General features: G+C 37.5%; 1 protein-coding gene across 2 annotated transcripts in view; it reads left to right on the top strand.

The window, feature by feature from the left end:
• TRIO (trio Rho guanine nucleotide exchange factor) overlaps positions 1-15,412 on the top strand; it is a 245,234-nt gene that overhangs the window by 81,583 nt on the left and 148,239 nt on the right. For both annotated transcript variants that reach the window (XM_058036549.1, XM_058036559.1), the window contains exons 6-8: positions 1,032-1,154; positions 9,116-9,307; positions 12,552-12,683. In XM_058036549.1, coding sequence (XP_057892532.1) covers positions 1,032-1,154; positions 9,116-9,307; positions 12,552-12,683 — 447 coding nt within the window. The remainder of the gene's footprint in view (positions 1-1,031; positions 1,155-9,115; positions 9,308-12,551; positions 12,684-15,412) is intronic.

The following is a 15,412-nucleotide window of genomic DNA, read 5'->3' as shown; positions in this document are numbered from 1 at the left end:
ATCAACTGTCTCAGTTACTAAACTTCAAAAGTTTGGTTTACAGTTCTTACCATATTGTGGTCTGCTTATAATTTGGTTTTTCATGGACTTGGGACAAATACTGGACTCGATAATATTGTTCTGTTAGCCAGCATAGGAAAGATCTTTAAATGGGTACTTCCTACTTACTGCTGCTGTTTTTTCCTGGACAATCTATTTCAGCTTATCCAGAGAGCAGGTGGTGTGTCTCTTTTGCTGAGATATAGCAAAGATTTCAAGACCATTGTAAGCAGGTGGGGTGTTAAACAGCTCTTTGCTGCGTTGCTTGGTCTTTGAAAATTTTGTCTTCCAGTGCCACTGTTAACATACCTGTGTGCTTTCATTGATGGCCATTGTCATATAAGGTCCCTCCTAAATTTTTTTTTAATATTAAAATATTCCTTTTTTTCATTTTAAAAACAAGCATATTTAAAGATTTTTCTTAAATTTTTCTGGAGGAAGGTAACTCTGTGCTCACATATACTTTTAATAATTAATCTAGAAATAGAATATTTGTTTTCAAATCTGCTGTAAACTTATGAACTAAAAATATTAAACTAGCTGCTGAAGTACTTGATCAGCATGAAAGAATTTATATTTAATTTCCATGAGTTGCCATTTTCATTCTAAACTGCTAAGCTGCTGATGTCAATAAGTGCTGACACTAGAGAATGTATAAGCTTGGCAACTCAGGGCTGTGCTCCAAGTCTGTTTGTTTACTATGACTTCTTTGTAACAATGAAGTTTGTGATTATGGCATTACAGTAGCTTGTTGAGGTAAACACCTGTAGTAATGATAACAATAAGAGCCTCAGCTGTTTGATCCAAAAAGACAGGTTTCAGCAATGATTGAGTTAAAATTGACAGTAAATTACAATGTGGAAAGAGCATCAGGGTTAATTTTCATGGCCTTAGATTCTATTCTGTGTTCCTAAGTATCTTACATTACTTGTCCATGATTTCTGCCATAACAAATTATTAAACTTTCTTCTTTCCTTAATATTTTTGTGTAGATGTTTGACTGGATCACACACAACAAAGGTCTGTTCCTGAACAGCTACACAGAGATTGGAACCAGTCACCCCCACGCCATGGAACTTCAGACACAGCACAATCACTTTGCCATGAACTGCATGGTAAGAGCAGGCCTCTGTGCACAGATGTGCTGGCTGTTTGTTCTCTGTTAAGGTAGAATTTGTAAGTGCATAAACACAGATAGTCCCTTCTTCACAAGTAGTGGAAATTTGGTTTGGAGCAGTGAGGTTATACAACACAGTGGAGGAAAATAAAAGGTGGTCAGGTACAGAGGAACTGTGATAAAGCAACAGACATTTCTTTTGACAAATGGCAGTGTTCAACATGACCTCAGCACCTCTCAAATATATGTGTTCAAGCTTCTAGAACCTGGGATGTGTCTTTGAGTACTACCTTGGGTCTTGTACAGAATTTCAGAGAATCATGTGTAATACAGATTTTAGCTCTCCATTCTGAAAGAAGTAGCTCTCAGGATCTTCTGAAGAGATTTCAACTCAGGCAAAAAGTTCTCAGAAGTAACTGAGCCTGGTGTAATAATTCTCCATGGTTTCAAGAAGATATTTCTCATTTTCGGCACAGCAGAGTAGAGCCAAGACAATTTTTTTTGCTCAAATAAGATCAGTAGATTATAAAAAAAAATGGATTTTAACGGGCAATGAGTGAAAGCTATTTCCTTTCAGTTTCATGAATGTTGTTTGAACATGGGAACAAAATTCTGAAGTACATTTTAGATCCTTAACACATTGTAGGTGTTTAAATAACCTTGTGAGTCTGGGCCTAAGTCCAGTTCCTGTTTGTTAGATCAATGAAGGAAGAACACTACCAGTCTTGTTACAAATTAACATTCTTGGCAGTCCAAGGATGGGAATTGAATTAAAGTATGGTTGAAATAATGAACTCTTGCAAGAGGATTTTTCTGTAGAACAAGAAAGTGGCAAAATAAACTTACCTAGGTTATGTGTCTTCAAGAAGTATTGGAAGGACTAGTAAGGTAGCTCTTGTGTATTGTGTAGCTGGAGGTAAGAATAGGAGACACTATTAGAACAGACTATTTATTCTTTTGCAACTCAGGTCTGTTTCCAGAAGTTTAAAAGAATTAAAACCAATATGAACTTTCTGGAAAAAGTAAAGCAAATGCTGGCGAACTTGGCAGTTAAGTTATGTAACATCATATATGGTTTTGACCATTAGATTTGGTTCACAGCATGGGGAATTGCTGCCTTATGGAGCACCTTGTTGTTGTTCTTCAGTGCTCTGCATATGAAGTAGAGCAGAAAGAAACAAAGGATGACAGTAGGTGTCATTGACATGAGATGACTTTTGGAACTTGCTAATTTTGAGTGGCCTTCCACACAATTCCTGGGGTTGCATTCTAGAGGTTAAATTCTTCTGTAAGCCTGTGCTCATATTAGTCACTTTTGTAGTCTTTTCTTCAAACTGGGTGACTTTATTATTTTTCCTTCTTTTAGACTGTTCAGATGCTATCAACAGTAGGAAGCACTTGAGCGATGCAGCATAATCCTTCCTGCTCTGTGTTTGCTATTAGCCTTTTCCTGTTAATCTCTCCTTTGTCTTTAGTTGTCAAATGCATTAATTACAGGGGATTTTTTCTCAGCCTGAAAAATGTTTTCTTAAAACTTAAAAGGAGCAGCTTAAATTTGGGGTAAATTAAGCTATCTGAACATTTGAAGGGGTAAAAATAAGCTGCATTTTTTTCTGTAGCATAACCCTCCCAGCAGGGGTTCTCTGCCATGGAATAAGAAAATGTAAATTCAGTGTGATTGGTCCCTGGTTTTGATTTAAGCAGCACTCAGATTATCTGGGTTTTATTTGGTTAAATGGCAAAAGCCTTTCATATAGATTAAGGGCAAAGATTAAACTGAATGTGACATAAAAATGACGTGAACTGATTGAATTTTGGCAGGCCTTATTTTTCATTAGCTTTCAGCTGTAAAAATGTGGGGCAGTCTTAACTCCTGCAACCATGTTCAGCTTCTCCCTGACCACTCACCACATATGCTCTATGCTTAACAAGTTGCTGTTTGTTTGCTCTTCCTGTCAGTGTAACTCAGTAATCAAAGTGGATTTAAGGTGTCTTGTGTGAGTACTCTAACACCACTGGGATGGAATAGAGGGAGGGAGAAAGACAACTATGTATAAGGTTTATTTATTGCAGGAGATTTTTTAAGGCTTTCCATTGTGTCCCTAATTGGACCTTAATAGATCTTGCTTTCTAGTCAATTTTCTTAGGCTCACTTGAGGTAGGGAAGAACTGTTTGAAGGATAAATGCTCCCCAAGCAACTAAATGCAACTGCTTGTGCTTGCTCATAGTTTAACTCTGATAATTGATGTTGCAGCTGCTTTTCCCAACATGTTGTTGTTGCAGGGCACATGCTCCCCTCCACAGCAGGTGCTACCCTCTGTCAATAGCTGGGTCTCTCATGTCCCCTTCCTCCGCAAGCAGTAGTTTGTTTCCAAGAGGTGGAGGGCAACTTGTGCAGCTGCTTATGCCAAACTTGGCTGAGAAAGAGTGACAACCTTTGGGTGAGATGCCAAAATTTTGATCTGGTCTTCCAGTCTGAAGCAAGCCACCTGGATGTAAACCATTGTGAAAGCTACTTATTTCCTGTCATGAACAAGAGTTAGTTACATCAAGGACAAAGAGGATTTGCTGAATTTTTAAAAAAAATTATTGTAATGGCTTTGCGCCATTTTTAGAATGTTGGTTTTCAGTAAAAACACAAAATAGTTGGAAGTGTAAACCAAATGCTATAAAACAAAAAGGTAAAGAATACATCCGGGGAGGAGATTTAACTTTACTTTCACCAGTTTCATTAGCAAATGGTATATCTAGGAATCTTATGTATTTCATGTGGTTGCACTTTTTCAAGGTAGCAGGAATAAGTTCATGCAAGTCTTAAGCTAATACACAGACTGCTTCTCACTGCAATAAATCTGTCCCAGAGAAAATCTGGATAGGTGTAGTGCTGGGCATTAAAGAGGGACATATATATGGTTGCCATGGATTAACACACAGATTTATATGGCTAAAGGAGCTAATGACTGAAGGATAATTCCCATGTAGGAAGGATAGATATGTGACTTCCTGTTACTGAATTTGAGAAGCTGTGCACTGATAAAAGTCAAGGCTGTCTCTTTATAGGGCAAGTAGATCCCATGTTCCGTAACTGTAGCAAGAAACAAAATTTCAGTGATTCTGCTCTCTGAAAATGAGGATGGATTTTCAGTACAATTTTAAAGGTCTGCTTTCAGCAACAGTAAATTGCTGTTGTCAAGTCCTGAGATTTATTTGAGTTAAGCAATACTCAGTTTCAGCTTGACGTTCCTATTTGGGTGACTAAACCGATGCTTCACTTCTCAAAACAAGTTTTTAGTACCTTTTAAGGGAGAAACTTTCAAATAGAGCATCATAGGAGTTAGAAGTACAAAAATTATGAATTGAGTTTTTAAACGGCAAGACTAAAGTACCCATGATTATATGATTAGTCTGTCTTGCATGGAAGAGTGGAAAAGACTGATTATGTGTCTGTCCACTCTTTTTCCTGCCATTTTCTCTACATCTGCTAAGAAAGACAAGAAGTCATGTGAAATATGGGTAAGGAGGAGGATGTTGTCTGCTTGAACATTTTCTGCTCTTTTTGCTAGATTAGATGGCCTTGCTTTCATTACAGTTTAACTGTGCCTCTCCTTGCACTGAGGAGGGTTAAAATGCTTGAAGAGTGATGCAGGCTAAATGAAACTTTGTTTGGAGAAAGCTGACACATGCTACTATTAAAGGATGTGCTATGACTGCTTCTTGTCTCAGCATTGATAGGATATGAGTAGAAGTTACATTTATTAACTATAATCCAAAAACTCCTATCTCAATTGTAGGCGTATTGCGAAGTTGATTAATGTTCTCAGAACAGGCTGTTTGCATACACTAAAACATTTTATCAAGGTAGTAATCAAATCCTGAATGCTATCCAAAAAGAGAGTGTCAGAGATGAGCACTGGTGAGGGCTTTGGGATGTTAAAATAAAAGTGCGAGCACAATTGAATATCACTAGGTTTGCAGAGTTAAAAAGATGTCTTGTTCAAATCCAGCCACAGGGACTGGTACAAATGAAAACATGAAGAAAGTCAGGTGAGGTAAACTCACCTTAGCTTAGAGGTAGTGTAATTGTTTCCTCCTCCTTTGTACAACTGACATATTTCACCCCCGAGATTCTTTTTACTTTAAATATGTGGTTTTATTTAACCATACAGATTTGTGTCTTGAGATAGACTAGAGCACCATGTGAATTCTAGACTGCCCTTGGTTCTCAGGATTTGGGCAAATGAGAGCAAGACCACAGGTGTACATCTCTAAGAGAATCTTTATGGTGCCTGAACAGTTAATGCTTAGACACAATGTCTGGATGCCACCAGCCTGAGAATAGACTGAAAAGGTAAAATGAGTTCAGGCTATTTTCAGCTTCTGAGGAGCACTCCAAAGTCAGCAAGACTAAATAGAACAGGCTAACTGTGCAATCCTTAAGAGGGAAGAAGCAAGTAAACATTTTAAAAAGCAGTCAGTTACTGAGGTGTTAATACAGCAACAAGTACTTTCATGTTAATGAATCACAGACTAAGGGAACAGACAGTGGTGTTACTGAAAAGAAAATCTTATTTCACTCTTGGTACTTATTAGGGTGGCTGAACTTCAGATTTGTAAAGAAAATGCTCTGATTCAGTTGGTCCTACTAGAAAGCTAGGTCCAGTTCAGAGCCCCATACTTAGTGTTGTAATGGGAAACACATACATGAAACTGGTGTGGCTGTAGGGAGAGTTTGAAGGCATGGGCATTTACTATGATTAAGTAAATGTGAGTGAAAAGTAAAGAAGGGAGGAAAGTAATGCTGGTGTTGGACTATACAGTATTGCAGTAAGATTCCTCAGGTCCACTGTGAAAAAGTAGGAAAGAAATTGGATATTTGAAGAAAATTGGAGTGAAATTATATTGTATGTGTTCCAGTGCTGATAGCAGTGTTTAAATGGTTACCTGTGAATATTTAAAGGATCCTTGTAGTTGAAGAACACATTAAACACTTTCCTTAATTGCAGCTTGGATGTTGCCAAGTTTATATTTTTTCAAGGGAATAGATCAGGTTTTACCTTAGTTGTCCCGCATCCCTCATTGTTGAAATTTGTATTCCCAAACTGACAGTTTTTCTCTTGCTTCAAAAATGATACTAGAAGAAATGTTGGAAAACATGTAAATCATTAAAACAGGTGTTAATTCATACATTAATACTACACCATGTTTTGGTGGTCATTTATTTGTTTGTGAGGTGGCAGATGATTTGAAAATGTCATTGTTAAATTCATGGTATCACAGTAAAATAGTTCAAGCTCACTACAGTCTATATAGAGGTGCCAGTTATGATGCTTATGGACCATGTCAGTGAGTTTGATTGCATTTAAAACTGAATGCATTATAGCCTCTGTGTCAGAAAACTGCTGTTGGAAATCTTGGAGCTTAACAAACATTTTCTAAATGGATCTGGGAAAATCAGGAAATAAAATGGAACCTTCAGGTCACCTGCCAGCTTTATTTTGTGTGAGCGTGGCATAAGTTCAGTTAGCTGATAGGCCGTCACCTTTATTTTTCCTGTGTTTGCCTTTCAGGCATGCGCCAAAGAATAACACAGCACAGTTAGGCAACTAATCTGTATTGCTTTGCTGAGCAATGCCTTTTTTTTATTTGTATACTCTCTTAAGAGGGGAAATCTGCCATGAGGAACTTTCCAGATATCGTAAGGTGTCCTTTCCGCTTCTGGCTAAAAAGCATTTTAGAGAAGACAATCATGCTAAGTACGTTTGTATCGTAACTAAACACTTTATTATGCAGTGACTTAAATTGTTACCTTTTAAGTCTTGTTACAATAATTGTGTGTATCACAATTAAAGAAATGCAGTATCGCATTGCCCTTCACCTTTGAGACAGTTGATACACATGTAGAAGCTGCAGGTGGTGTAAATGAGGCCACTAAAGAAGACTATATCAGTTATTGCATCCAAGCTGTTGCTTCCTTAACTAAAACCAGGTTGTAAATGCATACAATAAATAAGATACCAGTCTCTGGTAAATGAGCAACAGCTCACTTGTAACTGTTTCTTATCTCTCAAGCAGTGTGCAAAATATGCAGTTGTCTTATAATAATGACACTGGAATTGCCTGTCCTTGTAGGAAATGGAACAAAACTTTTTGACCTTCAAGGGTCAATTAAAGACAGTCTGATTGTAGTGAGTTGCTATTAGAGATTCTTTTCCTCCTTAACTAAATCTATTTCATTTGGATCATTTCATTCTAAAATACTGACACTTAAAACTTTGGTAGATATATCATGTAGTGAGGTAAAAGGTTTAGATTATTGTAAGTTGTTTTTTGGTTTTTTTTGTTTGTTTGTTTTGAGGCAAGGAATGTGGTGTACATAGCTTGGAAAGCATTCAACTGTCAGCATTTTAATTCATATTCATGCTGCTATAGGCTGTATTTGTCCAGACGTGTGAAGCCTGATTGCCATGGGAAAATGAATGCATGTTAACCACAGCTCAGATTCAATTTGTTTTTCTTCATGTTTATAGTGCTGTGTTCATTTTTAACTGCTGTTTCAGAATTTCCAATACTGCTTTATGTTACAGAAAGAGTTCAAATGGCAGTCTACTATAGCCTTTATTCTTTTCTGTTTTGGCACTTGTTTCTTCGCACAACTGTAAAGACCATCTAAGGGCTTTCTGTATTTGTTTAGCAGTCTTGCATTTATGCTACATGCACTTTTAATAGGCCTAAATGCTCTCCAGTCTTTTAAAATTTATTCGAAATAGCAGATTTGTAGTCTGTACAGTTGTTTGGCTGTGCTTAAAAAGTAGAACATAGATGTGTGGGATAATGTAAAAAAGTAAGAGGTAGTATTGTGCAGAAAGGAAAGACAAACAACTGTTGTGCTAGTTTACTGAGCAGACCAGCCTGAGCTGTAGGCTGTGTCAGGTGTGCTCCTGCTTGCATACATGCATACAGTTTACAATCAGTAGGGACCTGTCCTAATTGCCACTCAGATGGGTCTGGACAGTGAAGCCTGGAGGAGCTGTAACACTTGCTCCAGCCAGTCAGTGTCAAGCTCTGGGCAATGGCTGGATGCCAGCAGGTCATGGTTCCACCTGACTTGCTCAATGTCTGGTGGTTGGACTAGGTAATCTCCAACCTCAACAATCCTGTGATTCTAGCAACTTCATTCTAGATGCATGGGAGTCTGCCCAATTTGAAGAAAGCGTCAACTCCGTGTTTCACGCATGTAGCTCTGAAAGAGTTACTCAGAAAGTTTTTGGTGGCAAAAACTTTCAATCTTGTTTTACTTCACGGGAATCAGAAACTCTTGATTGAAAATTAGATTGCCTAAGTGCCATCAATGATTTATGCCAGTATGCTGGAGAATACTTCTCACCTTGGTCTTCGTCTAATTTTAAATGCTAGCTCTAAGGCAGTATAGCAGCAAGCAAATAAAATGTAAAACTGTTAAACTTCTTGTAGCTCAGAATTCTTTATTTTGTTTCTTTAAAAGTTACTTTCGAAGTTGATGTAAAGGTTCACAGATGTTGCACACTTGCATATTGTGGATGGATCAAGAACTTAGCAATGATACTTCAATTTTCCTATATTGTGTGTGTCTGACTATCTTGTTTACTTGAATGTCTGTAAACATTTTTATTCAGGTTGTTGTAAAATATGGTTATTTCTTCCTCTTTATTGTAATAATGTGTCTTCATGTAATATAAATTGGCTTAAGCTGATTGTTAACATGAGTTTTAGACTGATTATTTAAAGTCATAATTCTCACTTGTCAGTTATGGATAGGCTGCTACATTATACACCTAGATGCCAAAGTTTGGCATGCATAAGCTTGCCAAATAAAACCAGACTACTGATCAGTACTGTAATAAAGTAGAACTTCTTAGGAATATGCTTCTGTATTTAATTAGTCTGCTGACTTGCGCTGATTTTCCCCTTCTTCTCCACAGAATGTGTATGTAAACATAAGCCGCATCATGTCAGTAGCAAGCCGCCTGATCGAGTCTGGGCATTACGCTTCACAGCAAATCAAACAGATTGCCAGTCAGCTGGAACAGGAATGGAAGGCATTTGCTGCAGCCTTGGAAGAACGTAGCACGTTACTGGACATGTCCTCCATCTTCCATCAAAAAGCTGAACAGGTTAGTAAATGGAGAGGGCATCAAGTTTATGTGCTGGAATGGGGAGTTGTGCACTTCGCTTTTGCTTTGGACAAAAGTGCAAAAAGTGATTGAAAAGGTTGACAAGCCCGAATATTTTTTCTGCCAATTTCAATACTCAAACAAAACTTTGTTCTCCTCAGTTTAGCCCATTGGCCTTAAATTTTCCACAGCTTTGCCTACATCAGTGCAAGATAAAACAAACAAATTAGCTATATGAATAAAAATGAAGTGGACTGAAATGCTTAAGTATATAAGGCTTTTAAGTATCTATATAATGCCTTTTCTACATCTAGAAGCTGTCACTTCTTCTACTGTCCTCACCACTCAACTCCCATCAGTCCTTGAGCGTCAAGATTTAACTCATGATAATTGCTTCTAGAAAGCATAAGTTGAAGTGGCCTGAAAGTTGAGAAGTTAATTAACTGCCTTCTGAATCTGAAATTGTGGTGGGAGATGTTTACTTAGTATTCCATAGGAGATTCCTCCTATGCTAAAAAAACATTTTAGCTTTAGGCCTATACCAATTATTTTAATTAAGTCATTAACCATGTGTAACTCCCAGAGAAGAGGTATATGTAAGGAAAATAGGAATAAATATCCCCAAGTTAATAATCTTAATGGCAAAAGCGTGTTTTGCCCTCAGGGGAGTTCAGTTCTGAAGGAGTTGCTGTGTGTGTGCAGTTGAGTCACCTGCTGATCTTATAGTGTGTCTGCTCTGGGCATCCCTGGTGTGTTCAGAGAGCAGAGGCTCTTGGATGGGGATGGCTGATGTGCTGTATGTAGATACTTTTCTTTCATTTTGCCTTGCTAAATTATATCCAAGGAAAGGTCTCATGTGTCATATAACTTTAACTTGGAATGAATGAAGGAAGCATTTGGGTGCTGGAAACTTCAGAAACAGAGGTGATACAGTTGATATTAAGATATTTTTCCCTGATTTCTGCTACATGGATATTTAACTTGATAAATATCTAGACATTAGAAATGGAGTGTATTAACATGCAAACTTTCATTATGTTAGTGGTGGCATTGGCTTAATGTCCTTAAACAGACTAATATAATAAAATGATGTCACTGCAACAGGTCCTTTCAGCTGGTTTTACAGAAAAGCTGCATAAAAATGAGATTAAAGAATTGTCTTCTGCTAGAAAAGTCGGCAGTCAGCTTTTGATAGACACAGTTCAGTACCTTGTCAATGTTGATGCTTTTCTAATTACTTGGGTCATTTGGGTTTGCATTTAAGCCTTTGAGCTATACTTGTAGGAGAGAGGTGAATGAAATTTGAACAGGTAGGTATACCTTGACTCAAATGTGGTCATTTTTCATAACAAAAATAATAAATTATGCTAATCAGAAGTCAAGGGATTAAGTTTTTTGTGTGATTGTGTGCTGGGCAACTATAGCAAGGGTCAGTGTTACCTTCTTTACTACTGAATATAAGTGTGAACAGAAGGAAAGATAAAAATGAGAGAAAATAGTGCAACATCTGCTGGGATTAATGTACTTTTAATTGCTCCTCCTTGCAGTTTTCATTTTATGATGAGCTGCGATGGATTGCCCTAGTTGATTTGTAAGATACCTGCCTGTGATATATTAGCTGTTTCATTAACACTGGAGAGCAAGTTCAAGGATAGAGGGTTTGGAATGTGAGGAATGACCCCTTTAGAGACTGGTGACGCTTGACCTACATAAAAAGATTAAAATGTAGGCAGCCCAAGAAAAAAACACACCCTTCTTGAATGCATGTTTTCTCTTGCAAGTGACAGGTAAGGGTCACTGCCTCCTGTCAGGCACAGTGAAGGCTGTACCAGCTATCAGGGCCTGCTCACTGGTGCACATGGAGCTTCTGTTAATATTCAGTGCTTAACCTTAGGGATTTTTTAAACTGGCCCTTAGTGAGAATTAAAGAAGTATTTTAGAGCTATGTACTCCACCACCCTTCTGCCCAGCTGTCAAACAATAGAAGAGTACCAGAAGTGATCTATTAATTAGCTTTTCCTCAAAAGACTACTTGTGTTCCAAGAATTAAGATATGTATGATGAAATAAAAGGCTTGGTCTCATAACTTTTGAGTCTCAAACTTGATATGAATAGAGGAAATTTACTTTACAGAGCTCACATGTGCTTGGCTGTACTAGGTTCAACACATGAAAACTCCTGGAAAAACAGATTGTTTTTCCTCTTTCTCTTCCTAGCATAACAGGGGTATAAAATTCATGCCCCCTAGCAGCGAAGAAGTAAGTTGGCAGAACTTCTGGTTTGCATATAGCTGTGATGGCAGTTTCTTGTTTATCAAGACAGCTTAGCTTCAGAGATAAGTTAAATTGTCTGCAGAAGAGATTTCTGTTGCAGTATCCTCAATTTCCCCTGAAAGGCTTGACTCAAGCAACTATGCTGATATAGCTGTGTGCTCAAAGTTCAATGCTAGTCCTAAGAGACCTCCACTTAAGTTGTAAATCCCTTACATGCTTGCTGCTGTAGTAGCTTGCCAAATGGATTTAGTGCTTCTCTGCACATAGAAGTTAGTTCTTTGGGGACTGAGGTGTGAATTCGCTGTGCCCTGACACTGCTTTGCTTCCTTGATAACCTCTTTCCAGCAAAAGATGGAGTGTTTCAGTGAATGGTTCACCAGTAATTCTTTGTGTGCATGTGCAAAGTAACATGGTTTTCTCTGAAGATTAAAAAGAGGTGAGGTGATAAACCTCATGATACCATGAGTGTCTGCACAGGGAGCTGAAGGGTAAAAACCAAGGGTCTGGACTTGAAAGTAGTAGCATGTTTTACTTCCTTGTGTAAACAAGACCTTAGTTGGCTTTTGTGTTTTTGAAGTGCTAGGTGCAGGATGAAGGAAACTTCTTAGCTGCAAAGTCAAGAAAAGGAGCAAGAGTAAACTTGAAGCATCAATATTGCCAACAGTTAAATTGGTTCTGAAGACTGACAACATCCAGCTAAGCCTGCCTGTCTCCTAACAGCTCAATGAGTTTCAGATACCTAAAAACACAATTTTCAGATACCTAAAAGCGCACGTATAGTCAGACTTGAATGTTTCTTTCTATTCTGATATAAATTTCTGGTTCTTTAGGAGAGAAATACTGTAAAGACTTTTTGCTTAAAAGAGGCCTTTTCAGTGTGTGTCATGCAGATGAATGTACTTTTGTATGTCACCATCATGTGTGTACTTCATGGTAGAACCTGAAATCAAAGCCGAATGTCTTTTTTGCAGTACATGAGCAATGTGGACTCATGGTGTAAAGCCTGTGGTGAGGTGGAGCTTCCCTCAGAGCTGCAAGATTTAGAAGATGCTATCCATCATCATCAAGGGATATATGAGCACATTACTTTGGCTTACTCTGAGGTCAGTGTTTTGTTTGTTTCCTTAGATAAAATTGTGTCGTGTTAAGTTTGGATCATGATTCAGCACTTGTTGCATGAGGAGTTAGTTGGAAACTCGAGCGCTGAACTGCTTTTTAAATTTTATATATTGGATTTTGCTGTTGTTGTTCAAAAGTGAAGTGTTAAAGTCCTCCCTGTAACCTTGGGAAAGAAATTAAAAGGATAGATTTAACCATGTGTGGTACAAACAACCCTTGGAGCGCTAAAGTACTAAATATGTTTTAATTTGCATTTTCATGTTACTGCCTTTTAATAGCAGTGGGATACTATTGTTTAGGCATTTACTTCAAGGGAAGTTAGCTGGGCATTCTTTGGGAAGGTATTCTGTTGGCGTGGATTTCTCTAAGTGTATTTTGAAAATCCATCTCTGAAATTGCCTCACCAAAAAAACCTTAACTACCAAAGGATGTTACTTGAGAAGCCAGCAGGTAATGCACTTAGTCTCATCAACCTCACAGACACTTAAATGAGCTAAGGATGCCTGTGTAGTCAGCATTTGTAAGATTAGCATATCCTGTGCTGGTGCTCTAATCTTGGACTCAGCACACACTATTGTCACTATTTCTAGTAGTTGTATTTACAACTTAGGATAAAATATAAGATAAAATAAATGCTTATTCTGAAGGTGATCTATAAAATGATGACTCAACTATCCATTTGCTTTCTTTCAAATTTGGAGTTTTCTGTTGTGCATAACTTAGCGGAAATCAATAGTATTCACTATTATTATCTAACAGGTGTTTTCTGCATATCCTATTTTACTTGTCTTTCCTCCTTCTGTCAGGGTTGTTCTCATTGTTGGGTAAAACTGTTTTTGCTTTTCAATTGGACTGATGTTGTTCTGGATTAAATACAGGAGTTCTGTACTGAAATTCTGTGTTTGGTTAAATCATGGTAAAAATGATCAGTGGATACAGGATAGCTTAGGCCACAGCTTGCACCTGTCTTTAAAAGGAAGTTATGTGGGTTTTAATTAATGGTTGTGATTTATACATTACATTAAAGTTAAAACTACTTTCTGATGACTTAGGATTCAGTTTCCTATATCAAAGTTGGTTCAAGTCACATTTCATTTAGCAGTAAGGAAGGGTAAGTTTAGTGCTGATCATCTGTCCTATTGGTAGTGTATCAAAACCAGGTTTTTTGAATACCTGCCAACTTAGGGCCTGCATAAACTTTGTGACCTTGAGTTAGATGGCCAAGGTCCATGAATTCTTGTTCTTTTGTGTAAAATACACATTGATATCCCTATTTTTGCTCTGTGCCATGCTTCTGTGTCAACTGATCTAATGACATACTGTCACACCTGATAATATTGCAGTTTTACCTACATGTAACTCTTTTAACTCATTCTTGAAAGCATGTTTTGTAGTAACGTTTCTTGACTTCATTATAAGCTTTGGTCATTGGGAGGGACAGAGACATAGCATGATTGTAACAGATTTATGTGGAGAGGCAGTCTGGGATGAATGCTTCATGAGAGTCCAGCAAGGAGGAGAAAGGCTAGATTTCTCAAGAATAGTGATTATGAAGGGCTGAGGTTTAATTTTTTCTAGCTGGTTCTGTTTGGTTTGAGTTGGTTTTGTGTGGGTTCTTTGTTTTTTGTCAGGGATGTGACTGGATGAGCCTGCTGTTAAGTGTAAATAAGTACTGTTTAGGATTAGCATGTTAAATAATGTTTGCTTGCTGGTGATGCATACAGAAAATAAATTAGACTGGTAGATTATAGGATTGCTTTGCGATGTACCTTGAAAATTTATTTAGGATTTCAAAGCTGTAGCTTTTGACTTTAGGCTAGCTAGATATTTTAACAAAATCTTCACTGGTGCTGCTCAAAGGGATAAAAGAGCACTAAGTGCCTTTCTTCTGATTTCTGGTCATTACTTTCCTCCATCTGGTAAAAAACCAGTTTTGTCTTTAGCAACCAGAATTGGTGCAGAAGTAATAACTGTATGTGTATGTACAACTTGTCTTCCTCCTCTGGGCAGAAGGTTTAATTTTGCTTTTTCCAAGCGTGCATTCCTTTTTGAAGATTGATGGAGGCATCTTTCTGTGTCAGGATATTAGAGAGCTATTGCTTATCATTATTAGATGTATGATTTCATTTCTGTTACAGTACGGAGCTCCTTTCATTTTGTGATGAATGAACAGTGGGGGAAGAGAGAGAGCAACACTTTGGGAATCACAACACTGTCATTCATTTTAGATTGCAATGTCTTGACAACACGGCTTGGTTGTAAGGTAGAAGACAGTAATTTTAAGAAAGTAAATGCTTTTAAGACTAGACAGTCTGATTTTACTGAGGGTAATTACTGTATATTACTAGTAAAGCAACTTACTAGCTTACAGGATGAGACAGCTGGTATGCCTGAAAATCCAGCAGATGTGCCTTAAATGAAGTTATATATATATAAATAAAGTTATACATCTCACTGAAATCTTAAGGCAGTCATGCACTAGGAAGGAAGAAAATTTTAGTGTATTAACTCCAAAGGAAAATTTGTGCAGTCATTTGTTTTGTAAAGCTAATAAACTAATAAGATCAAGGGGCTGTCACAGTAACTTTTTTTCACCTAGATTTTATGGACTCTGAATGGATAATTGAAGTCCATTATCTTGAAATACTTGAAGGACTTACTAGATAATTCTTCTGGATACAGAAAAGAAAAAAGATATCATTGTAACTATGCT

This window comes from Melospiza georgiana, chromosome 1, assembly GCF_028018845.1.
Source record: "Melospiza georgiana isolate bMelGeo1 chromosome 1, bMelGeo1.pri, whole genome shotgun sequence".
NCBI lineage: Eukaryota > Metazoa > Chordata > Aves > Passeriformes > Passerellidae > Melospiza > Melospiza georgiana.
This window is presented reverse-complemented; position numbering and strand designations above follow the sequence as displayed.